This window comes from Pelecanus crispus, chromosome 28, assembly GCF_030463565.1.
Source record: "Pelecanus crispus isolate bPelCri1 chromosome 28, bPelCri1.pri, whole genome shotgun sequence".
Lineage (NCBI taxonomy): Eukaryota > Metazoa > Chordata > Aves > Pelecaniformes > Pelecanidae > Pelecanus > Pelecanus crispus.
This window is the reverse complement of record NC_134670.1, coordinates 2,245,395-2,272,238: the sequence shown is the minus strand read 5'-3', so window position 1 is coordinate 2,272,238 and position 26,844 is coordinate 2,245,395. Positions and strand designations below refer to the sequence as shown.

General features: G+C 50.8%; 1 protein-coding gene across 1 annotated transcript; it reads left to right on the top strand.

The window, feature by feature from the left end:
• The first annotated feature begins 3,976 nt into the window (after nt 1-3,976).
• On the top strand, nt 3,977-15,856 carry LOC104034920 (atypical kinase COQ8A, mitochondrial-like). The gene is given in 5 exon segments (XM_075725273.1): nt 3,977-4,450; nt 4,802-4,983; nt 5,686-5,915; nt 14,890-15,003; nt 15,006-15,856. Coding segments are annotated over 5 exon segments (1,851 nt in total).
• The last annotated feature ends 10,988 nt before the right edge of the window (nt 15,857-26,844 follow it).

Here is a 26,844-nt window from a genome sequence, read left to right as displayed (position 1 = left end):
TCTAGTCCTAGTCTCAGACTAGGTCAACGGTGTATATGAATAAGGAGAATGCAGTTATATGCATACAGGTATATGTAGCACATAGGAAAAATGTAGAAAGGGAAATGGCTTCTATGAGAGAGAAAGAGAAACGGTATGTAGGGGATAGGGAAACCTTGACATTGGGTGACGAGGTTCAGCATGGACCCCCTTGCTTTCTAAACTGCTTGTCAGAGAGGAGCCTAGGTGCGGCTAGGTCTAGTCCTAGTCTCAGAAGAGGTCAACGGTGTATATGGATAAGGAGAATGTATAGACATGCATACAGGTATATCTAGCTCATAGGAAAAATATAGAAAGGGAAATGGATTCTATGAGAGAGAAAGAGAAACTGTATGTAGGGGATAGGGAAACCCTGCTGTTGAGTCACGAGGTTCAGAATAGGCCCCCTTGCTTTCTAGACTCCTTCTCAGAGAGGAGCCTAGGTGCGGCTAGGTCAAGTCCTAGTCTCAGACTAGGTCAACGGTGTATATGGATAAGGAGAATGTAGTTATATGCATGCAGGTATATCTAGTCCATAGGAAAAATACAGAAAGGAAATTGGATTCTATGAGAGATTAAGAGAAACGGTATGTAGGGGATAGGGAAACCCTGCTGTTGAGTCACGAGATTCAGTATGGACCCCCTTGCTTTCTAAACTGCTTCTCAGAGAGGAGCCTAGGTGCGGCTAGGTCTAGTCCTAGTCTCAGACTATTTGCTTGGTGAGGGAATTATACAAAGCTTCAGTTCCCCAATATGATTTGTCATGTTTTGTGTTTACCAATTTCCATACTATTCTAAAGGGAACTATTATTCTGTTATGTTTCAACATTGCCCACCCTGATGGGCAAATTTTAGCCCGCTACGTAACCCTTTCCTTGAGTGTTTATCTCAGCATGGGGGTCCTGAGTCTGTGTTACCAGTGTTTTACACAGGAAGCCTAACGAGCTTGCTCAGGGTCTGTTTTCAATCATGCCAGACAAGGAGTCACATTCTTCGAAATATCTGTCTCGGCAGATAACTAAAACTGTCTGAGTCAGGTATTGTCAGAGGTTTAGCCCTTTCAGAAGTCCCTTCAGCATTAGCAGGGATGAATTGGGAATAAATAGAAGCTTCTGTTTGACTAACAGGCAGGGCGGTATAAATAAACACACTGCTTTAGATTCCCATCACTTGCATGTCTATGCTGTGTGGTTTGGGAAGCCTAATTAAATAAAAATAAAAGTTTGATAAGGATATTTGGCTCTTCATAATCATAAGAAGTGCTTGAAGGTTGTCATTGGCTTGAAAGTCAAGCCAAAAGTTTTCTGAAAATCATAGATTTTACAGTTTAGATGTTGCTATAGTAATTTCCCTGATTACATTGTTATATTAAAATAAAAAAAATTCTTCTGTTTTTGAACTCTTATGCTGTTTTTTTTTTTTACGGTTCTTGGACTATTTTGACTGGTTTCTCTGGTTTGTTGCTGGCTTTGAAGTATGCTGTACTGCTAGCCCATTTCTGACAAAGTAGAACAAAACAGAATTTTACAGTATGAAGAGCAGGCTACATTGGACCATTTCCTTCATCACAGGAGGTTTCTTTCTGGGAACTATAAAACTCTTTTTTTTCTTACCCTGAAAGACTTTGCAGTGTCAGAAAAAAAATACAGAACCAACTGTCCTGTCAGGCTGTAGAATATTGCTGGAGATGGTAAGCTAAATAGTTGTCGAGTTTTGCTTTTCTTTCCTGGCTTTGGTTTGGCCGCGCTCTGCTTCAGGGGAAATCTCTGGCTCAAAACAAATTTGCGTGTTAGTCGTACTGCGTACTCTCTTGTGCGAACAGCTCTCCTGACCCTATGGTGGGATTTTAATAACGGTTTCAGCAATTTGTATTTTAGCTATAAAACATTTTTTAAATTAATTGAGGTGTCTTAATAGAGTTCTAATAAGTTTAACGTGCTGCACGTCCTGCTCTTGGCACCGAAATAATAATAAAATCTCAGTTTTTGATCCAGAATGCAGAGAAGAGCTAGCACTTTGAGTAGGAATATATTATTCTGGGCGTAGTTTTTATAAAATATGTAAATGCAATGTGTTGTTTGTTGGGTTAAAAAAACCCCAAAAACCCAAGCACCACCTTTTTTTCCTCTGCCTCTTGCATTAGTTCCTGACAGCTGCCTGTGTGCTCCCGTGGCCGTGCTGCAGTGGAACCCCCTCCGAAGCTGGGGAGCTGGCGCTGCTGCGCAGGAGCCTTCGTTCCAACGCAGAACGTGGTGCTGTGCGCTTTGGGGTCACTCATCGGCTCTGACCTGAAGTGTGGCGTGTGCGATTCGAGAGTGGAGCCGCTCTTCAGCGGGGTCGCTGCCAAACCTTGCAGTCTGTCTGCTGTGGGCAGGTAGGAGCAGAAAAATCATCTGGGGGGAAGGGAAGGTTGGTGGAGGAAAAGGAGCAAAGGCAGGAAGCAGCAGTTTCCCTCTCCTGAAGGGAAGAGGCTGAAAAGAAGTGAAGCAGTTTTCACCTGTTCGGTTCTTTCAAATGGCAGCACCATCAAACTGAGGGTTGGGGTGTTTGAAGCAGCTGTTGTTTTGTCTGCAGGATGGAGAAAGCCAAGGGCATCATGTCTGAGGTGCTTGTGCTGGCATTTTAATACAAATCACTCAGGACTTGGCTGCTTTAGGTGATCTTAAAGGTCTTTTCCAACCTAAAGGATTCTATGATAAGGACATAATAGAGATAAGGAGATCACTCAGCAATTCCCTCACAGGCAAAACAGACTTGACTTGGGGACAATCAGTTCAATTTATTACCAGTCAAAACTGAGTAGGAGAGAGGAGTGAGAACACGTGTAGGGTATCAGAAATAAATCTTAAAACCTCTTCCCCCCACCCCTCCCTTCTTCCCAGGCTCAACTTCACTCCCAGTTTCTCTGCTCCTTCCCCCAAGTGGCGCGGGGGGACAGGGAATGGGGGTTGGGGTCAGTTCATCCCTCATCGTCTCTGCCGCTCCTTCCTCCGCAGGGGAGGACTCCTCACGCTCTGACCCTGCTCCAGCGTGGGGTCCCTCCCACGGGAGACAGCCCTCCACAAACTTCTCCAGCATGGGGTCATTCCCACAGCAGACAGTCCTGCATGAACTTCTCCAATGTGGGTCCTCTCCATGAGCTGCAGTTCTCCACGAAATGCTCCAGTGTGGGTCCTGTCCATGGGCTGCAGTTCTCCATGAACTGCTCCAGCGTGGGTCCTTCCCACGGGCTGCAGTTCTCCACAAAATGCTCCAGCAGGGGTCCTCTCCACAGGGTGCAGTTCTCCACAAAATGCTCCAGCATGGGTCCTTCCCACAGGCTGCAGTTCTCCACAAACTTCTCCAGTGTGGGGTCCTTCCCATGGGCTACAGTCCTGCATGAACTGCTCCAGCGTGGGTCCTCTCCATGAGCTGCAGTTCTCCATGAAATGCTCCAGCGTGGGTCCTTCCCACGGGCTGCAGTTCTCCACAAAATGCTCCAGCAGGGGTCCTCTCCACAGGGTGCAGTTCTCCACGAAATGCTCCAGCATGGGTCCTTCCCATGGGCTGCAGTTCTCCACGAAATGCTCTAGCGTGGGTCCTTCCCATGGGCTGCAGTTCTCCACGAAATGCTCCAGCGTGCGTTCTCTCCACGGGGTGCAGTTCTCCACAAACTTCTCCTGCGTGGTTCCCTCCCACGGGGTGCAGCCCTTCAGGAGCAGCCTGCTCCAGCATGGGTCCCCCAGGGGCTCCCCAGCCCTGCCAGCAAACCTGCTTCAGCCTGGGCTCTTCTCATAGCAGGAGAGGGCAAGAGATGCAGATGCTGGCACCGTGCTGGGCAGACGTCTCGTCTCCAGGTGGCTGCCAGGAGAGGGAGCCAACCCCGGGCAGTGGTGATTGGCCCTTCTTGGCTCCGCTGGGAAGCAAGGGACACATGGAGCCATGTCCTGCCCCAAGCCGCACCGGGCTGCAGTGGAGGATGGAGCACGGCCCCGCGTTCGACGTGTGGAGGGACTACCTGGGGCTGGCTGGCGTGCTGGCCGAGCTGCTGCAGGAGCGCAGAGACGCCAGCGAGGGCAAAGCGGCGTTGGCGGCATCACCCGACACGCTGAAGCCAGTGGCGTCGGTGGCATCACCCGGCACACCAGAGCCAGTGTTGTCATCGTCCCCCGGCGAGCCTGTCTGCACCTTCTGCAAGCACAACGGGCAGGCGAAGCACGTCTACACTGGGCACAGCCTGCGGGACGCTGTGGGCCGGCTGCAGTGCCCCATCCTGCGCAGCTACGTCTGCCCGCAGTGCAGGGCCACGCAGGACCAGGCGCTTCTGCCCGCTCACCCACCGCGGCCACACCTCCGTCTACAGCCGCTCGCCGCGCAACTCCGCCGGCACATGGGTCGCCACCGGGAGCTGCTGCGAAGTAGCCGGGCACAGATGGAGCCCTCAGCCCCGCAGGTACCGGCTTGTTTTTACACTCATTGCCAACCTCATGGCCCCCAAAATGGGCTGTGGGGGGTTTCTTTTGCTTCCCAGCACACAGCGAGGACGGGCCGCGAGGAAACGCGGCTCTGGCGGTGCCACACTTTTGCTGCGTAGGCACCGCGCCGGCAGCTTCGTCGGAGGATGCTGTGGAAAGCCACTTCCTTGGCAAAGCCTCGCTCCGAAGCCGCAATCCGAGCCTGAATTCAGCCAGGAACGGGATTCTGGCGAGGGAATTAAAGCTCGTTAAGGAAGGGGAGCAGCCAGCATGCAGTGCCCGCCCTGGTGCTCACAGTGCTCTCCCCTCTCTCCTGGTTTCTCTTCCAGGGCGTCACTCCACTTTGCCTGGCTCTGGCTGCCATGTCAGCCCTGGGAAGGGCCCGGCTCCGCTCTCCTGTGAGAATGAAACACCGGAGAAGCGCCGAGACAGCGTTTTCTGCTGAGACCGGTCTCCCCAGTTCTTCTCCCCAGCAGGTGAAGCCAGGCACCATCGTCCCGGCAGCAGTTTGGTGGGCGCCGCTGGCAGAAGCTGTGTCAAGACACCAGTGAAAACCCTGCAAAGGGGCGGTTTTACCAGCAGCCCCGTGCCGGGGCCGTTCGTGGTTTGGTTCAGTTCTGGGGTTTGGGTTCGTTTGTTGGTTTTTTATTAATCCTGGCCGGTGCCCGAGGGCAGCGCCAGCTCCAGGCTGACTCTCCGGGCCAGTCCCGTGGCAGGAAGGGTGCTGGTACTCTGGCTGCCGCCAGGCGCTCTCACAGTCCAAGCGAGCCGGGCTGGTGTTAGCAGCTCGCCCACGGTGGCTCCCGCGCTCGCCAGACATGCCGGTTTGTTCTTTAAATGTTATTTCACGTGTTAACACGTGGAAGGTGTTTGTTTATACCCCGTTCTCTCTTGAAACGCTGCTTTACCTCAGTAAAGAGTTTTAAGCCATGCTGGGGGCTGGATCTGGCTCCAACCCGGCTCTGCATCTCCTTCCACCTCCTCCCGGCGCACGGTGGGGCTGTCCCCAGCCCCGGCCGCCTGCTCCGCCCACAGCTTCTGCCTCCTCAGCGCCTCCGGGCCCCACTGGGCCCTCATGGCCGGGTGGCTGCAGGGGGCGGCAAGCGGGCGCCCACGTTGCCCACAGAAAACCTCGCCCTGCACCGGGGCCAGAACGCCGCCCGCGGTTTATGAACCCTGCGTTCTCGGCGTGGCCCTCGCTCTCCCTCCGCAGGGCTGGAACCCCCCCCAATCCCCAGGAAAAGGATCCAGATTTCGCCACCGGCGCGCGCTTGAGGTCGGAGAGCTTCGGGATCGGGCTGCAGACGACGTCGGTCGCATCCTCCCGGCAGGCAGGCGGGCGCAGCCCCTCGCTCCTGACCGCCACGGCAAGGAGGGAAAATGAGGCTGTGTCTATGCACCGAATCGGGATGTTTTTACTCAAAATAAAGGGTTTTATCACTGGTGAGAGGGTCTGTCGCCATCCCACCTCTCTAAGATGGCAGCAGCGGGCAATCCCCCTACCTGGGCCGCGGCTGGGCTGGGCCGTTCCCCTCGGCGAGCGGTGGCACCTCTTTGGCATGGCTCCGTCCCACCGGGGCACCGCAGAGAGATCGCCGGAGCGAGCGGGGGGCTGTGCGTCCATCCTCAGCACGCTTGCTGCGTGCTCTGCGCCACATCCCGCCTCCGTGCCACGTTCCTCCGCCAAATCTTCGCCTTCCCACTGGCCTGCAGGATTCCCCCCAGCCGGGATGGCAGGATCCAGTGCCGAGCTGGGCCTGGGAGAGGGCGTTCCTCCCCTCCAGACTCTTCCCGGCCCGTGTCGGTGACTCGCCGCCTCCACTGGTGCCCGTGTCACAGAAGTCCCAATCTCAGGGATATTTTTCCTCCGTTTGGTATAAATACCGAAGGCCAAGCCAACAGAGGAAAAGCAGTGCTGCAGAGGAGGCTCCAGCCTCCTCCCTGTGGTGAGGGGCTGGGGCCACGCTCCCCCGCCCGGCTTTGCTGCGTTGCAGCCGCCTCCCCGTCGCCGTTCGGGCTGTTCAAAGCCATAAAACACATTCAGTGAACAGGGTACGTCACCGTGCAGAGCCCACTTCGCCCCCGTCCTGCCCATTCCTCGCCCCGTTACCTCCTGGGTGCGTTTGTCATGGTGCTGCTGCCGGTCGTCTCTCCCTGATCCTCTGCCCCTCCTGTGGCCGGCTTCGGTTTTCCATTGGCATCACCAGGCTGAGCCGATCTGGTCACGTCTAAGCCGTCACCTCCGAATCCTCCCAAAGACTTCGTTTAGTTTTGGGAACATGGCATTTGCCGTCTCCTCCTTTAAGGGGAAAACCAGAACCCTCAGGAATTGCCTTTGGGGCAGGAGGGGCTCGGTGTCATGTCCAATGGGGAGAAAAACTTGGCAGAGGTTTTGTGTCACTTCTTACTAAAGTGTGGGGGGCAAAAGATCCCCCCACCTTTAACGCTGGCACCGAGGGAACAAGTGTTGCTTTTAGGGCTTTTTGCGGGGCACTGGCTCCGCTCCACCCACCCCTTCTCCCCCGAAATGGCGAGAAAAGGGGCGTGTGTCACAAGGGGCTCGGCTGCGGCTCCGCGGGCGCCGCTCCCTCCCTCGCCCACCGGGAAGTCGCTTGGTTTTGTGTTTTACTCCCCGTAATAACCCGTGTTTTCCACATGCTTGCAGCAGGCCGAGGGGACATTTGGGGAAGCCAAACTACCAAACTTGGTAGTGAGCAGCCTGGCACGGTCCGAGGGGATTCGGTGAAAGAGGCACAGAAAAGGTGAGTGCCGGGGCCGGTGGGGTATGGGGGTATGGCCCGGCATGGGGGGAGCCCCCAAATTCGCCCCCCGCCCCGGCACTCAGCAGATGGAGAGGGTCCGGCCCTCGGCCACGTCCGAGGGGGGCTGCCCCCGCCGCTTCTGGGGCATGGACCCCCTGCAATGGGGGGGGGGGGTTGGATGGCACCACGGGGGCCCCCCCATTTTGGGGAAGCCCCCCCAAGCCCCAATGAAGCCTCCCCAGGCCCCATGAAAGCCCCACCACCACCACAATGAAGCCCCCCCAAACCCCCAGGAACTCCCCAGACCCCAAGGAAGCCCCCCAAGACCTCAGGAAAGCCCCCCCACACCCCACCAAAGACCCCCCGACCCCAACAAAGCCCCCCCAGATCCCAGGGAAACCCCCCCAAGACCCCAATAAAGCCCCCAAGACCCCAGGGAAACCCCCCCCCCCAAAACCTCAGAGAAGCCCCCAAGACCCCGGGTAAGCCCCCCCAGGCCCCAAAGAGGCCCCCCCAGATCCCAGGGAAGTCCCCCTGGACCCCAATGAAGCCCCCCTGGACCCTAGAAAAGCCCCCCCCCCACCCAGGACCCAGGGAAACCCCCTGATCCCAGGAAAGCGCCCCCCACCAACCCAGGGAAACCCCCCAGACCCTAAGAACCACCCCCCCCCCCCAAACCTTAGGGAAGCCCCCCCAGACCCCAAGGAAGCCCCCCACAGCCCAGAAAAGCCCCCCAAGACCCCACAGAAGCCCCCTGTCCACCAGCCTCACCCCCACAGAGCAGAACAAACCTTATACAATAGAATCATAGAATGTTTTGGGTTGGAAGGGACCTTTAGAGGCCATCTAGCCCAACCTCCCTGCAGTGAGCAGGGACAGCTTTAAACAGATCAGGTTGCTCAGAGCCCCATCCAACCTGACCTTGAATGTTGCCAGGGATGGGGCCTCTACCACCTCTCTGGGCAACCTGTTCCAGTGCTTCACCACCCTCATTGGAAAAAACTTCTTTCTAATGTCTAGTCTAAATCTAGTCTTCTTTAGTTTAAATCCGTTATTCCTTGTCCTGTCACAACAGGCCTCGTTAAAAAGATTCTCCCCATCTTTCCTGTAGGCCCCCTTTAAGTATTGGAAGGTCGCAATAAGGTCTCCTCGCAGCCTTCTCTTCTCTAGGCTGAACAATCCCAGCTCCCTCAGCCTGGCCTCATAGGAGAGGTGCTCCGGCCCTCAGATCATTTTGGTGGCCCTCCTCTGGACCCGCTCCAGCAGGTCCATGTCCTTCTTGTGCTGAGGGCTCCAGAGCTGGACGCAGTACTCCAGATGAGGTCTCACCAGAGCAGAGTAGAGGGGCAGAATCACCTCCCTCGACCTGCTGGCCACGCTGCTTTTGATGCAGCCCAGGATACGCTTGGCTTTCTAGGCTGCAAGCGCACATTGCCGGCTCATGTCCAGCTTTTCATCCCCCCGCACCCTCAAGTCCTCCTCTGCAGGGCTGCTCTCAATCTCTTCATCCCCCAACCTGTACTGATACCGGGGGTTGCCCCGTCCCAGGTGCAGGACCTTGCACTTGGCCTTGTTGAACCTCATGAGGTTCACACAGGCCCACCTCTCCAGCCTGTCCAGGTCCCTCTGGATGACACCTCATCCTCCTGGTGTGTCAACCGCACCACTCAGCTTGGTGGCATCTGCAAACTTGCTGAGGGCGCACTCGATCCCACTGTCTATGTCATTGATGAAGATGTTAAATAGCACCGGTCCCAGTACGGACCCCTGAGGGACTCCCTTTGTCACCGGTCTCCATGTGGACATCGAGCCGTTGACCATGACCCTCTGGATGCGACCATCCAGCCAATTCCTTATCCATCGAACAGTCCACCCATCAAACCCCTATCTCTCCAATTTAGAGAGAAGGATGTTGGGGGGCACTGTGTCGAACACTTTACAGAAATCCAAGTAGATGACATCCATTGCTTTTCCCTTGTCCACTGATACAGTCACTCCTTCATGGAAAGCCACTGGGTTGGTCAGGCAGGACTTGCCCTTGGTGAAGCCATGCTGGCTGTCTTGAATCACCTCCCTCTCCTCCATGTGCTTGAGCATAGCTTCTAGGAGGATCTGCTCCATGATCTTGCCAGGCACAGAGGTGAGGCTGACAGGTCGATAGTTCCCAGGGTCCCCCTTTTTTCCCTTTTTAAAAATGGGCACAACATTCCCCTTTATCCAGTCAGCAGGGACTTCACCTGACTGCCATGACTTTTCAAATATCATGGAGAGTGGCTTGGCAGCTACATCAGCCAATTCCCTCAGGACTCTGGGATGCATCTCATCAGGTCCCATAGACTTGTGTACATTGAGGTTCTTTAGGTGGTCTCGAACCTGATCTTCCCGTACAGTGGGAGGGGCTTTAACCCCCTGGTCCCCATCTTGTGGTCCATCGATTCCGGAAGGGTGAGGAGAAAGGTTGCCAGTGAAGACCGAGGCAAAGATGTTGTTGAGTACCTCAGCCTTCTCCTCGACCGTTGATACAAGGTCACCTTTCTTGTTCATCAGGGAGTGTATGCTTTCTTTAACCTTCCTGTTCTGGTTGATATACCTGTAGAAGCCCTTCTTGTTATTCTTTACGTCCCTTGCCAAATTCACCTCCATCCTCGCCTTGGCCTTCCTGACCTCCTCCCTACACAACCAGGCCATTTCCATGTATTCCCCTCAGGACACCTGTCCCTGCTTCCACTGCCTGTGCAGTTCCCTCTTACACTTTAGTTTGACCAGCAGGTCTCGACTCAGACATGCCGGTCTCTTCCCTTCCTTGGCTGTTTTTTTACACTTGGGGACTGAGAGCTCTTGTGCTCTGTGGAAGGTGTCCTTAAAGATCTGCCAGCTCTGTTCCGTTCCCCTGTCCCTGAGGACCGTCTCCCAGGGGGTCCTTCTGACTAACTCCTTGAAGAGCTGGAAGTTTGCTTTCCTAAAATTTAGGGTCCTGACTGCACTCCTCACTTTTCCCATGTCCCTCCGGAGCGTGAACTCCACCAATGCGTGATCACTGCAGCCCAAGCTGCCTCCACTCTTGACATCACCGATGAGCTCAGTTGCATTGGTGACCATCAGATCCAGTATCGCGTCCCCTCGGGTAGGTGTTTCTATTACCTGGCTTAGGAAGTTGTCGTCTATGCATTCCAGGAATCTCCTGGATTGCCTACAGCTCGCTGTGTTGCTTTTCCAGCAAATGTCGGGGTGGTTGAAGTCCCCCAGCAGGACAAGAGTCTGCAAGCGCGAAGCCTCCCGGAGCTGGAGGAAGAAGGCTTCGCCAGCAGGCTCCCCTTGATCAGGCGGCCTGTAGTAGACACCAGCCACCAGGTTCCCTTTGTTGCCTCTGTCTCCCACTCTTACCCATAAGCTTTCGATCTGCTCGTGGCTGTTCTTCAGGGACAGCTCTTCACACTGTATTGATTTCTTTAGGTAGAGGGCAATGCCTCCGCCCCTCCTTCCTCGCCTGTCCCTTCTGAAGAGCCTGTAGCCATCGAGAGCCACATTCCAGTCGTGGGATTCGTCCCACCAGCTTTCGGTTATGGCAATCAGGTCGTAGCTGTCTAGTAGCGCAGCAGCTTCCAGCTCCTCCTATTTGTTCCCCATGCTGCGTGCGTTCGTGTAGAGGCATTTCATCTGGGCTGTTGGCCGTGTCACCTTCTTAGTGGAACATCCCTCGTTTCCCTCGGGGTGTTTCACGAAGGTTTCCTCGTGAGCTCTAACTATCTCAGGAGCCCCCGGCTCATCTCTGCCAGACTTCAACTGTGCTGCAGTGTCCCCATCATGCCTCTGGGCAACAGGTTGAGGGCTCTCAGTAGCACCCCGTCCCTCTAACCATTGCGTACCATCCCACAGCTTGTCACAGGCAAGCCTGATGCGTTCCCCTTCCCATCTAGTTTAAAGCCCTGTCAATGAGCCCCGCAAGCTCCCGTGTACGCAGCGCACACAGCAGTAGCACCCCATAGCCGAGCTTGCGGCGGGGCCGTGGACAGGCAAGGTGAGCCCGCAGCCCCAGGCTCCCGCAGCCCCAAGCTTGCCAACGCCCAGGGCTTTCTCCCACACCAGCGGTGCCAGCACCCAAAGCTCTGGCCGGCCCTCACCCTCCCCTGCTGCCGCTTTCAGAGCTCCCCTCGTTTTGTATGAGGCAGTCTCCTCTGCTTGCTTTCTTGGGGGAATACCATTCCCCCTCACAGCCACCCCCACACTGGGTAGCACAACAGAACCCCCGGTGCACCCCCACATTCCCCAGGCCACGCAGGTTCCTGCTCACCCCCCTCCTACCCCCCAGCCGCTCCGTGTCTCCCACACGGACCCCGCCTGCCCCTCCGCTCCATCGCCCGGCCCCCACTCACCTTCTCTCTCCCTGCAGCCACAGCCCAGCAACACCACTCCACTCCTCCCTGTGCTCCCCCCAGCCCCTCCACAGCCCCCAGGGCAGGGCAGCACCAGCCCCTCCCCCGGCAGCCCCCCCTTTATAGGGGTCCATCAGCCTCACTGCCCGCACCTGGGGCTGCTCCAGCCCCACCCGCAGCTGGAGCCCCGCAGGAACAGGGGGCCATCGCCTGAGCCCGCAGCACATCACCCCCCACCCCAGGGCCCTGCTTTCGGCTGGGACAGAGTTAATTGTTTTGCCCCAGAGCTGGCACGGCGCTGGGTTTCGCATTGAGCATGAGAACGGGGTTGCTGACACGCTGCTGGTGGAGTTGTTGCTCAGTAGTGCTTGCACCCCTCAGAGCTTTGGGGGCTGGCCTGAGCCGGCGGAGCCGTGGGCAGGCATTAGTCCCAACCCTTAAAGGGTGTAAATTAATGAGCAAGTAAACAAACACTTCAGTAAAGCCCATGCATTTATTTTTCCTGCAAAAGCAAGTCTATTGCTAATACATGTTTTATGTATAAATTAAATATCTGGAATGCATTTTCCTCTGACTTTTTTTTTAATAGGACAATGACTTGATTAGAGTATTGTTCCATTATTTTTCTGCAAGTAAATAAAGGTTTAATCCTGAAAATGACTGACTTCTCAAACTGCTGAACATACATATTCCCATTGATTATTATATCCTTAAATAGAACAATGTAAACAACAGGTGCTTGAAGTTAACTGGAAGCTAAAGGATTTTTAATTTTCAGTAACCTAAGAACTTTGAAAAACAATTGTCTCAGTCTGAAATCAGTGATTTCATTTGAATGTTCTTTTTTTAGTATTATTAGGAAATACAACCCTTGGACATTCCTAAAACAAAACAAAACAAAAAATTAACTGAGAAACACTTCATATAACTTCCATCCTGAGAAATAATCAGGGAGAAAAAAAATTAACTTACAAAGCATTGTGGCATCATTTTCCACAGAAAAAAAAAAAATGCGTTTAGAAATTTTGCAGAACTATAGGACCAGGAGTCCTATACTTACTGATTGTAACTTACTGATTGTAACTTCAGGAGTTGTAGGATTGAGTACTCGGGTTAGTTACACGTGAGAAAAACAAAACAAGCCTTTTGCACTCATCTGTAGGTAGATCTGAATATGCATGCAAAACTATTCTCCAAATGTTGGAAAAAAAATGAAAAGCCAATCATGCATGTACTGAAAATACAAGGAATAAACTGTGTCAGCATGGCCAAATAAAAGAAAAAAAAAATTCTTCAATGTTTTGCTCTCTATAGTTAAGCTGGCCATCTGATACACTGAAATAAAAACTCTTGCATGCAAATATTACTAGACTGACTCCCCAGTGCAGTAGAACTTACCCGTTGTTTGAATATAGGACTTGATGCTACACAACGAAAAATTGCAGTTACTGGAACTCAGCATTTCCTGTCGTTACAGTAGAATGAGAAACAAATTCTTAGCAGTCTTGTGCCCTTCCAAGATTTTGAACTCCTGGGACAACAGCTCAGCTCATCTATTTGACTTCTGATAGGGAAATGACAAAGTTGGTGTATCTAAACTCTTAACAGACATAACAGAATTGGATCTTCATGGGAATTTCATCTGCCTCCAGAGAGCAGGGCTGTACTATACCTTGTTACTGACATACAGCATATATAGGTCACTATTATAATTGCTTTAGCCAGAAAATAACAATTTCAAAAAATGCCAAAACCCCAAAAAAGTATTTTTACCTATCCAAAATGTCTTAAATGACAGCCAGTGCCTTTACAGTAGGAGAGTTGGACTGTGTTCAGGTAAGAAGACTAGCATACAAATTATCGTTTTGGTCAGTTGAAGAAAGCATCACTGTCACAGCTAATGAATTTACTGACAGGTAGCCATATTAATGGAGTACGATACGAACCTCAGCACCGCATGTGATCCTGGTACTAAAAGAGTTAAGACAGCATAATAAAAAAACCCAACCAACCAACTCATCAGGACTAGGTTTGTTCTTGTACTAGCAGACAAGCACTAGCTACCAAAGTAGCACTAACTCCAAAGGAAAAGGAGAGCCACCAGTACTTCAGCTCATAGCAACAGCCAGGAAGAATATGCCTCACTACTTCACAATCGTCATCTGAAGGCAAGGCGGCTTTCTGAGCACATGCACCAATGCCAGGGACTGCTGCTTAGAATCAAGAACACTTCATCTAGAGCATGCCTTGAAAATGCTTAGAGAACTGAGAACAGTTGATGAGAATATAGTAAACTGAGGGAAATTTTATTTATTTCTGTCCATTGTGACGCTGGGCTAAAAATAAGAGAGCAGCTTAGCCTAAAACTGCAGTGAAATCATGCTTTGTGTTCCTAAAGACATACAATCAATAGAATAGAATATTTCAGGTGGAGGATTGAGCCATATTTGCATCCATACAGCAGACAGGCAACAGAAAAGTACCGCACTTCAGCCGCCAGGTGGCAGCACAGACCGTGGGAAAAGAGCCACCCTGCGCATGCGCGGGGCCGCAGCGCCCGGCGCCCGCAGCACCTTCAAAATTCTTTTCTGATTCTTCTCAGAATGAGAAATGACTGCTACCTCAGCGCCGTTTAGACCACCCAAAGGCGGCAACTACTGACTGCGGGGGGCCCAAGAGCAGGGCTTATATTGCTCTGCCCTCTTACCACTCGCAGCCCACGCGGCGCGGTGTGCGTTGCTGCTGTTGCCAGAAGCATCCCAGCAGCTCGAATGTGGCAGCTCCGAGCAGCATTCGGCTGCTTCGAAAGCCTGGGCACTCTTTCTGTCCGTGTCCCCATCCCCATTACCTTGGAAGCAGAAGCAGCACAAGGAACTGCTAACGGGTTTTCTTTTTTCCCTTTGCAGTAAGCCCCCGGCACCGCTGTATTGGTCTGCACGTACGTAACAGCGCGCAGCTGTGCTCGCAAGATTCATTTCACCTACGCCACGTGTTCCTGGTTTCAGTGAAGGTAGATGCTGAAGCTTGAAACTGAAAACCGCATCTTGACACTTCACCACAGAACAAGTGATCCGTAACTGGAACCCTACCAAAATGCAGTAACACAAATTGCAAACCCCCAGCAGCAACAGCTTCAGAAAAATTGAGACCAGCAACAAGGGCGAAAAAGAAAACAGCTTCATCTCACGCACAGGAAAGCGGCAGACAAAGGGTGGGCATTTAGAGCCTTTACAGAAAACAGGCATTCTCCTTCCGTTCCTAAACCCATCTCTTAGGTCTGAGTATTGCAACGCTACTACGGCAATACTGATGCTTCAATTGGTCAGGTTCACCTGGCACACTTGAAAAACAGGAAAGAAGTTGCCATGCAAATCCAGTACCCCGGCGTCACCCAGAGCACAACACTGATGTTAACAACCTGATGACTGTCCTGAGCGTGAGCAATATTGTCCCTGAAGGGTTGTTCCCTGAGCATTTGATTGAAGTCCTTAGCAGAGAGCTGGCCCTGGAGTGTGACTACCAGAGACAGGCTGCCTGCACAAGGAAGTTCCAGGAGCTGCTGAAAGACCACCCCTTCTTTTATGTCCCGAGAGTAGTGGATGAGCTGTGCAGCAAGCATGTTCTGACCACAGAGCTGGTGCCTGGCTTCCCCTTGGATCAAGCTGTAGGGCTGAGCCAGGAGATTCGAAATGAGATCTGTCACAATGTCCTGGTCCTGTGCCTGCAGGAGCTGTTTGAGTTCAGGTACATGCAGACTGACCCAAACTGGTCAAACTTCTTCTATGACCCACAGTTGCACAAGGTGGCCCTGCTGGACTTTGGAGCAACACGAGGCTTTGGTGAGAAGTTCACAGACGTCTACATAGAGGTAATCAAGGCAGCTGCTGACACAGAGAGAGAGAGAGTACTGAGCAAGTCCACTGAAATGAAATTCCTCACTGGCTACGAAGCCAAGGAAATGAAAGATGCACACTTAAATGCTGTCCTCATCCTGGGACAGGCTTTTGCGTCTGAGGAACCTTTCAATTTTGGCAACCAAAGCACCATTGAAAAGATCCACACTTTAATCCCAGTCACACTGAAGCATCAGCTTGTCCCTCCACCACAGGAGACCTACTCTCTTCATCGGAAGATGGGGGGTTCTTTCCTTATCTGCACCAAACTGAAGGCCAAAATTCCCTGCAAAAACATGTTCCAAGAGGCGTAGAGCAAATATTGGAGCAGTAGGGGCAAGAAGCCAGAGGAGTAGTAAGAATGAAAATTATACTTTTAAATAAAAAAATTAAAAATAAAAAACCCACAAGGTCAGGTTGGATGGGGCTCTGAGCAACCTGATCTGGTTAAAGCTGTCCCTGCTCACTGCAGGGGGGTTGGGCTAGATGGCCTCTAAAGGTCCCTTCCAACTCAAAGCATTCTATGATTCTATGATTCTATGAGAGCAGGGAACAACGGCCCCGCCACTGCACAGCCTATCCTCCCATGCTATTTACGTAGCAGGACGCACAGACCTATTTTTCCACACATGACCTTGGCTTCCCCAAAGAATTTACGCTTACCAAAAATAGCCATTTGGAACACATTGCCAAACAACATTGTGCCAGGTATGTCAGGCTCGTAGGCAGGCCAGGTGAAGCCAGAGCCATGTTCTTTCTGGTGCTGTGGATGCACTGCCAAGGGAGGGTGAGGGCCGGCAAGAGCTTTGGGTGCTGGCACCTTTGGTGTGGGAGGAATCCCCGGACGTTCGCAGTGTCGGAGGTGGGCTTGGGCAAAAAATGTGTCCGAGTGTGCCAGCTATGTCGGGGCCTTACACAGGCCAGGTGAAGCTGGAGCCCCAGTCTTTGTGGTGCTGTGGATGCACTGCCAAGGGAGGGTGAGGGCCGGCAAGAGCTTTGGGTGCTGGCACCTTTGACGTGGGAGGAATCCCCAGACGTTCACAGTGTCAGAGATGGGCTCCAGCAAAAAACAGGACTGAGTGTGCCAGCTATGCTGGGGCCTTACACAGGCAAGGCAAAGGCAGAGCCCCAGTCTTTGTGGTGCTGTGGATGCACCGCCAAGGGAAGGTGAGGGCCGGCAAGAGCTTTGGGTGCTGGCACCTTTGGCGTGGGAGAAATCCCTGGATGTTTGCAAGGTCGGAGGTGGGCTCAGGTAAAAATGGGACCGAGCGTGTGAATTATGTCGGGGACTTACGCTGGCCAGGTGAAGCCAGAGCCCCGGTGTTTGTGGTGCTGTGGATGCACTGATAAGGGAGGGTGAGGGCCAGCAAGAGCTTTGGGTGCTGGCACCGTTGGCATGGGAGGTCTCCCTGGACGTTCGCAGTGTCGGATGTGGGCTTGGGCAAAAAACGTGTCCGAGTGTGTCAGCTATGTCAGGGCCTTACGCAGGCCAGGTGAAGCTGGAGCCCCAGTCTTTGTGGTGCTGTGGAAGCGTCACCAAGGCAGGGTGAGGGCTGGCAAGAGCTTTGGGTGCTGGCACCTTTGGTGTGGGAGGAATCCCCGGACGTTCACAGTGTCAGAGATGGGCTCCAGCAAAAAACGGGACTGAGTGTGCCAGCTATGCTGGGGCCTTACACAGGCAAGGCGAAGGCAGAGCCCCAGTCTTTGTGGTGCTGTGGATGCACCGCCAAGGGAAGGTGAGGGCCGGCAAGAGCTTTGCCTGCTTGCGCCTTTGGCATGGGAGAAATCCCTGGATGTTTGCAAGGTCGGAGGTGGGCTCGGGCAAAATAGACTACCAAATGTGCTAGTGATGTCAGGGTGTACGCAGGCCAGGTGAAGCCACAGCCCCAGTCTTTGTGGTGCTGTGGATGCAGCGCCAAGGGAGGGTGAGGGCAGGCAAGAGCTTTGGGTGCTGGCACCGTTGGCATGGGAGGACTCCCCAGACATTCGCAGTGTCGGAGGTGGGCTCGGGCAAAAAGCACTACCGAGCGTGTGAGCGATGTCAGGGCCGTATGCCGGCCAGGTGAAGCTGGAGCCCCGGTCTTTGTGGTGCTGTGGATGCAGCGCCAAGGGAGGGTGAGGGCCGGCTAGAGCTTTGGGTGCTGGCACCTTTGGCGTGGGAGGAATCCCCGGACGTTCGCAGTGTCGGAGGTGTGCTCGGGGAAAAAAGAGGACCGTGCATGCAAGAGACATCGGGGCCTTACGCAGGCCAGGTGAAGCCGGAGCCCCGGTCTTTGTGGTGCTGTGGATGCACTGCCAAGGGAGGGTGAGGGCCAGCCAGAGCTTTGGGTCCTTGCGCCTTTGGCGTGAGAGAAATCCCCAGACGTTCACAGTGTCGGAGGTGGGCATGCGCAAAATAAACTACCAAATGTGCTAGTGATGTCGGGGCGTACGCAGGCTGGAGTACTCCTCCTCCCCTTGGAAGTGTCATATCTAAGTGGAAATGTAGTAATTGGGGCATGTAAAACATTTCACTACAGCTCAGCTGACTGAGAAATGCAGCTTGCTCTCTGCTGCATTTGACTTGCTTGCTTCATTTAAAGTCTCTTTTAAAAAAAAAAGAACTTTTGTTTCTGAAGGGATGAGCCAAGATGAAACCTACGATTATTATAGCTGCAAGAGAAGAGTCATAACTGAATGACCTGCCCCTATATCAAATGGAGCTGTGTGTGGCTTTGCCCTGTATAAAGCCAGATACCGTGGGTGGAGGAGGGATAAGTCTGACTCACTGGTAAAACATTAGTCCAGTTGGCTCTCGCAGCTGCAGGAGCAGAATAGATGGCTCTTTGTTGCAGACATCTGCTTTGTTGGTCTGTGCATAGGTGATGCTGATGACAAATCAGTGGGGTGTAGGCGGTGTAGCACAGGATTGCAAACCAGCCATTGCTGTGCTCTAATCCCAGTTCTGTTCCCTCCTTGCAAGTCACTTTGCTTTTCCGTCTTCTTGTCTGTAAATGGCATTGTTTGGGGTACTGCAAAACCAGCCATCAGTAAAACGCAAGGGATGCAGGTGCTGCGTATCCTTGTCTGCTTTGTTTCCAATTTCCTATCCTTTCTAATTTCAGGATGGCAAAGTGAATGGTGTGGCGAATTCCACGAGAATCTTGGGGTACACCTTCCTTCACCCAAGTGTTGTGCCACGTCCTCACATCCAGCCAATTGAGGGGGTGTTCACCAACGGCAGCCGCGTGGAAGTGAAGATGGACATCCACTGCAGCCGAGCGAAGGAGAAGCAGCTTCTCCAGGTGCCAGTGGAAGCCAGTGACGAAGATATCGTCATCAGTGCCAATGAAGACAAGCCTGGCCTTCCCAGGAAAGCTGAATATTCCGCCACGGGCACAATAGGGCGCCGGTGGGGCAACGGTTCTGTGGCACCACAAGAGAGGAGCCATAACTTAATTGAAGTTGCAACGGATGCACCACTCAGAAAAACGGGGGTGGGGGGTGGGGCTACTTTGCTGCTCCAGCACAACCCGACCCTGACAACCAGTTCATCATCCCACCAGAGCTTGAAGAAGAAGTCAAGGAGATTATGAAGCAGCACCAGGAACAACAGCAGCAGCAGCAGCACAGCAGCAGCAGCACAGCGGCAGCAGCAGCAGCAGCGGCAGTATCCCATGAACCACCTGGCAGACTATTATGATACACCACTATGACCCACTCTATTTACTGCTCAGAAATAAGCTAACAAACAAGGAGACTTGAGTGCGGGAGCCAGCGGGCTTGCATTACAGCAGGGGTTTTCCTTATCCTTTTCCTTCGTATACGTCCTTTTCCTTATCCTGCCACTACAGATAACTGCAGCTTTTCAGTTTGTTAGGTTTAATATTCATTGACTTTCTTCTAGAGACACTTGACCGGTAAAGTTTAAAATAGTTAACCTCCCCTTAACATACCAAGTTTGCGGTGCTCTGGCTCTATCCCGCTGGGACTCAGTAACTGAAGATAGAAACGATGAGAGGATAATGTGGGCTAAGAAAAGAGAGAAAGAAAACATTGGATGTGGAGAGGAGAGGGAAAATAGAAAGAGAAGGTGGAAAAGTGAACTCAAAGCTACCTATGGGAACTCAGATTTGCTCAGATGTGTTGAGTGAACATGAGTTCAATGCCAGTTTTACTTTGGTAGCAAAAGGGCATTTTTTTGTGATTCCCGTGGGAAAGGAGCAACACCCTTTTCAATGTTGCCTCCAACCAACTGCTCCATTTTACTTGTCACTCTTTAAATAAAGCTGAATTAAGTGTGTGATCATGACAGTGTCTGCTTGACATTTGGTCTGTATTTTGGGAGAGAACGGTGGTAACAGGCTGTTGTCCTTATTCTGTTCTAGGGTGAAGTAGCCAAGTTAGGACAGGATTGCTGTTAGCAAGAGATTTTTAGTTTCTTTTCCTTGAACAATAACAGCAGAGGAGCAAACATGAAAATACTGCTTTGGTAAATGTTTATAGCACTGTCTACTGTAGATCTAGAAGATTGTACTTTATTGTAATTTGAGCTTCAGAATATCTCTTTCTTAAAAAAACTGATTACATAATGTATTTAAACAAAAAAAAGTTTATGGTTTATTGGCTAGTAACTCATAAGTGTTCTTTGGTAAACAGTTTGTATATTTCAAATTGTGTTGAATGATTCATTTTCCTTGGTGTCCTTGGACAGTGGATTTTTTCTTCTGTTCAGATGTTGCTTGAGGCTGAAGGGGATAACTAGCAAGAACGCTACAATGGCCTAGGCAAGTGATTACAAGTTTAGGGTTTCCTGAGCAAGCTGGAAAATTCTCTGTACCTTAAAAAAAAAAAAAGGGAATTCTCATCCGTGTGGCACCCACTGCTAGTGGAAGAGTAATCTTGCTGCCGCCATCTGTGGTCTCCATTCACGATAAGGTGCCTCTGGTATGCTGTGCGTGTGGTACTCCGGAGAGAGGAGCAGAGGTCAGAGTAGGGGTGGAAAGGGGAACCATTTCATGTGAGCTAAACTTTGGCCCAGCGCTGAGAATTGACGCTCCCTGCTGTGCCCTTTTCTTGTGTGAATAGGAGTATATGTACGCAGGCTTCCTAAAGACTTGCCCTTCCCTGCATTTGAAGGCCAAACTCCAAGAACTTACCAGCCCCTGTGGCATTAGCAGCTTACAGGCCACAATGTGGTTCCTCTCCTTATGCCCTTAGCTTGAAGCATCGATGGTCGAAAGGGACAGCCCACCAAAGCCTGCCACTTTCAGCATGGTACCTTCTATAGTTAACAGCAGCATTCTGGAGTCAGGGCTTCTGTAGCACCAAAGTGACAGGATTTTGGCTGAGGAGCCAAAAAAAAACCCAAACCTTTGGGTTTCTGGTCTGCCTGAAGAAGACATTTGTGGTAGTAGCCCGTCTTAAGAAGTCATAATGCAAAGGACTGATGCATTCATAAGGGCAACTTCATCTCTCTGCTGGGCTTTCCATAACATGCTCAACTAGATCAGTAGGTTGGATGGCTGGGAGCATCTTTGGAAAGTTTAGCATTTATTTTTAAACAAGGGCAAAGGGTATTTTGTTCTGGCTTTAAACTGGGGCTTGGAAAACAAGGTACAGTTTTTGCAACTCATGACATTTTCTGGACATCGCTGTCCTCTTTCACAAAAGGGGGTTAGTATGTTCTTATCTCATGAGGACTGAAGCTGAAGTCATTGATTTCATCTAGGTGCATTGCTATTGTATGTGATTTTATGATTATATGCACGGTATATTTTACACCATTCTGACCTGCCGGGAACTATCTGACTCGGAGAAGTGGATTTGTTTGCAGAACTTGACAGCTGTAGCGGGGGCAAAGGTTGGGGACTAAAAAGAAAGGAAGGCTTTCAGCTGGGGAAAATGTAGAGCCGTGTTACCTTTATAATCAAACCTTTCGTGTCTTTTGAAATTTGCTGATAGCCATATCTGAGACAAGCAGAAATGCGTGGACAGGTGCTGGTGGCAAAAAGGCACATATTTACATTATTTCCTGGAAGATAACTTTAAATAGGAAGCTATGATGGTATTGAGAAGTAACCGTGTTGCTTATGTGCTTGTACACGTGAGCCTTTTTTGTGGCATAAAAGCTTTTTTCTTTCTTTCTGCCCTAGTGCTCGTAACATAATGTGTTTTGTTGTACATCAATAACCTGTTGGCGTTCTGCTTGTGCATTCAGTGTGTGGCATCACCAACCTTCTTGTTGGTAACCAGTGCCGTGGCGGCGTGGCGTTGCCTTCCTCTGGCTTCCCACTCTTGGAGCGCACCATGTCCATGTAGGTTGTCTCCCTCGCTACCGGAGAATGTGCTGCTACTGCAGTGCCCGTACGTTACCCTTCAAGTAGTCTCTTCATAGTGATCACAGCTTGATCACTAGCCATCGTGCTTGCAGCTCGTACGCGTCATTTTCTAGCAAATTGTAGGTATTTAATTTTTTGAGTATAACTTTGCTACTTTGGAAGCACACCCACATGGGGGTGGGTGTCAATGAAGTCTCACGCACACCTTCGGAGGTGATTTCTGCATCTCTGCCCTAGTCACGGATGATGTCTTTTGGGTTCGACCTTGCAGGTCTGGGCTTGCAAATGTTCACTTGAGTGGGTTGGTTGGGGTAACCTAGTGAGCAGTTTACCGATCTGGGGTGCAGAAGGGCTTGAATTGATTCCAGCAGAGCAGGAGGATTCAAAGGAGTAAACAGAACAGTAACTTTAGCCTGGTCAGCCTGACTTTCCTAGGCACTGCCTGCTGTCAGTGAAGAGATGCGCTTTTCTAAGAGGAGAAGGCATTCAAGTCTTAAGCTGAGCAGTTCTTGCCAGTGCTGTAGGGTCAGGCTCGGCTGGAAGCAGGATGTCTCGGTGTCTATTAAATGACTCTACGTTTACTTTTTTCTGTTAACCTGCTTTGCTGTCCTGCTTTGTTAATTCATTTGACTTGCTTCAGGGCCAACTTACTGCACTATTGTTGGATTAACTGATTCATTTCTTACCAATTTAACTGTTACCTGCACGCTTGCAGTGAGGATTTCATGGAGTGCCCCATGAGCAAATCTGTTCCTCTTGATTGCTTGCATTTTGGTGAGGGGTACGCTGCGTCCTCTGCTGACGGTGTAAGTGTTCAAATGTCCTACGTAACAAAGCTGCTGCTTCTATGGAAAGATGAAAGTTAAAATTCATCTGCGGCCTGAGAACAAGTAAAACCCTTCGCAGCCATTTCAATCAAAAGGTGGGGGTGGAAAACCCCTAGATATTTCATCGATTAACAGCAGCCCCAGGGCAGAATCAGTATACCATTTCTCTAGGACATCAGCGGGGGAAAAAAAGTTCCTTGTTTGCTCCCAGTCCCTGGTTTAAATGATTGGTCCTTACTTTTCCCTAGACTTTTTTACTTATATTTCCATTCCTGTTGAGTTCAACAGTTCATCCTTTAGATGATCCTTTCTCAGACTGACAAGTTGGGATTCACCTGTGGTTGCTTTGGATACCTCGTCCTACCTTTTATCTCCCGCAATGAGCTACGCTTGCCCTCTAGGTTATGACTGAGGCAAGATCTCAACGGGGCAGACACAATCTCATCTTCTTCCATATTTTCTTCCTATTGTAAGCTGAAGGGAGACGCTTAATCTGCAAGAGCTCGTCAGGTGTGTGACAGCACCGCAGTGGCGAGGAAGCTGTCATATAACACCTGCAACGTGCCAGAGACCTGGGACAGGCAGGGCTGGTCTGCTCCACTCCCTGGCAAGGAGACCCAGGAGCAGACGAGCCCCGGAGGCTTTCTGCTGTAGGAGAACCAGAGAGCCTGGTTTCCTGCACCTCGGGCTATGGGGAGAGGATGAAGTCAGCAGTACCAAGGCTGGGGGGTAGTGCCTGCTGGGGGATGAGGTTTAGCTGGCTCTTACTGCCCCATCCCCCATTAGGGTCTCAATTCCAGGGTCCTGTTGCTTGTCCGGCACCTGTTTCATGTTCTCATCTGAGCTGCTTGTTCTGTGTCACTTTTCAAAACTTAAGCAAACAACCAAAAAAGGAATCTTTCACCAGTGGTTCTGTGGAATTGCCTTTGGAGGCCTGTGTTTAGGGTATGGAGGTGACTTAGGGGTCCCAGGGGCCAGCAGTGGCCGGGGTGGGGCTGTGAAGGCCTTGGGGAGTCCCTAGCGTCAGCGGGACTGCAGCCCTGCAATGGGAGCCTGGGACCTAGGTGTGATGCTCTGAGCACAGCCGGCTCTTCTCCCCTGGTGGATTAAGCACAGCTGCCACAAGAGAAATATGTGTATTTTAACAGTAAAGTTGCCAGTATTGACTCACAGAACAGATGGAATTGTTTTGCTAATTAAATGTATGCTGTTGAATGCTTTAAAGAAAACTCTGAAGGAAGGCTGGTGTAGCAGAAGTATGCAACTCGGTGACTTGTGAATAAGGTGCTTTTTCATTGTAATCCCTCCTAGGGAGAGAGACACCAGCAGTTTGTTAAAAAAACAAACAAACAAACCAACCACCACTGACTCCCCAGTGCAGTAAACTTACCCGTTGTTTGAATATAGGACTTGATGCTACACAACGAAAAATTGCAGTTACTGGAACTCAGCATTTCCTGTCGTTACAGTAGAATGAGAAACAAATTCTTAGCAGTCTTGTGCCCTTCCAAGATTCTGAACTCCTGGGACAACAGCTCAGCTCAGCTATTTGACTTCTGATAGGGAAATGACAAAGTTGGTGTATCTAAACTCTTAACAGACATGACAGAATTGGATCTTCATGGGAATTTCATCCGCCTCCAGAGAGCAGGGCTGTACTATACCTTGTTACTGACATACAGCATATATAGGTCACTATTATAATTGCTTTAGCCAGAAAATAACAATTTCAAAGAATGCCAAAACCCCAAAAAAGTATTTTTACCTATCCAAAATGTCTTAAATGACAGCCAGTGCCTTTACAGTAGGAGAGTTGGAATGTGTTCAGGTAAGAAGACTAGCATACAAATTATCGTTTTGGTCAGTTGAAGAAAGCATCACTGCCACAGCTAATGAATTTACTGACAGGTAGCCATATTAACGGAGTACGATACACTGCATGGTGTGATTCTGTGTAAGTATCAGAGGCGTGTTTTCATAATTAAGATTAAAGACATAGTATTTTAAGCGATGATTAAAGTTGGCTTGCTTTTTTGCTCCTTAATTTGTAAGACAATTTTAGTTACCCAATATAGTGCACACCTTCTGCACTGGCCAAGAGCATTTCAGCTTTACCCAGCTCATCTCTTGGATCTGTAAAGGTGTCCTTAACACGCCAAGTTCCACTGCTGGTTACTCAACTGTCAAGCTGGCTTGAGTGGAAAAGGCCAACTGATGTCACTGCTGTCCAAATAATTTCCCTGGTCTGTCATTTAAAAACCAGGCATAATGCTAATTATCAGTGACCACCTACAACTATGGACTTAGCTCCTTGCACAGTCTGAAAATAGTACTTTCTACAGCTCATGGGATAATCATGGATAAGTAAAATAGCATGCAGAAGTTATTGACTCCTAATACATGACAGTTTTGTTTAAACAACTTGGATCTGGTTTACTGATGACAAACTCATCAAGTCTTTGACATAATCCCTGCCTTCAATTATACAGACAATACCCATTTTCTTCCTTTCAACATTACAAGATTGGTGACCTTGACGAAAGGTATGGCCAAAGAAATGACCTCTGTCTCCGTGACACCACTGGGGAGTTTATGGACATGGATTACTCGGGAGGGGACCCCAGCACTTCCACTATCACCTTCGGATTTCTTGCTGTCGTTTCCATTAGCTGTAAAAAGCAAGAGTTACTGCTTATTAGAGTGGGTTTGAAAGAATATGCACACACTTACCACTTTTGACATACAGTTTGTGCTCCCCATCCAGTTATTACTCTATTACAGAGAAATTCCACAGTCTAATTTAACTAGAGCCTGAAGACACATGGTTTTTCTGTCTTTTTTTTTTTTTTTCCAAGTTACATGATGCAAGTGACATAGCTGAAGGCCACCGCAATGGAATCAACTCTCCAGTGGCCATTTTACAGCTTGTTTACAGTACACACCCACCCCCATTTCTACTTTGCATAGGTCTGAGCCACTAATCCTAGATTGCTGCTTTGTTCCTTTTCACTTTGACTGATATTCTTCACAATGAAGCAGTTCGAAGGGGACATCTTATATTAAAACAAATACAAACCAAAATGTAACTTTAGGTCAGCTGGATTATACGTATGGTAAAGACTGTCGGCAGCACAACACCAAAGACAGGAGCTGATGCAGCCTGGCAGGGAGGCCACAGGCAGGACATGAAGGGACTCAAAAGACAATGGTAGTTCCAAGGAAGACAATTCAAGGCACTGGCAAGCACAGAGGGCAAAATTCTGGACTGAGCACCCAAGGATACTGTCCTGAGTGAAATTACTAAGCTGTGGACGGTGTAAGACTCCCAAATAGCAGCAAACTACTACATACAGCCAAAATAATCCTACATGAAATTCAATTGTGCTTTAACAGTTTACAGCAAAACCTGCATGTTCTAATTCTGTAAAATCGTTTTAGCAGTTGTCCTGCAACAATTTCATTCAATCCGCTAACCTTTTAAGTGTACAGGACAGAAGTTGTTATTATTCAGCACTGTCCTACAAAAGGCCTAGTAAGTACTAAAAATTAGGGTATTTTAAAATTAAGTGGGGGGAAAAAAACAGACCTCCTTATAGTATTTGCTATACTAATCAATTGCTATCCTTTTCTATAGGCAACATTACCTTCAGAAGAGGAGTTGCTGCTCATGATAAAGGTCCGTTAGTAACACAAGTACAGAAAAGCTCATCAGATCCCCACTGGAAAAGAAAAGACGAAAGGTAAACTGACAGCATTTTTACTAAATTCTATTCAGGTACTCCTAAAGCAGAACAACTGAGAAGCTGAACAGAAACATAAGTGAAAATATACCCAGAGTGGAAATCCCCGGTCGTGGGTGCAAGCCGCAGAAGCTGACAACTGAGGGTACCCTGAGAGCGCGACGCCATTTTGTCCGCCTGAGCCGGGGCGAGTGGCGAGCGCGACGCCATTTTGTCCGCCTGAGCCGGGGCGAGTGGCGAGCGCGACGCCATTTTGTCCGCCTGAGCCGGGGCGGCCGTGGCGAGCGCGACGCCATTTTGTCCGCCTGAGCCGGGGCGGCCGTGGCGAGCGCGAGCGGCAGAGAACGAGCGTGCGCGCGCGCGAGCGAGCGAGGTTCCCCGCCCACGGAGCCGCAGCTGCCGCTGCCGCCTGCGCTTCCTGAGGCGGCGCCGGGCGAACCCGCGCTTCAGCAGCCGC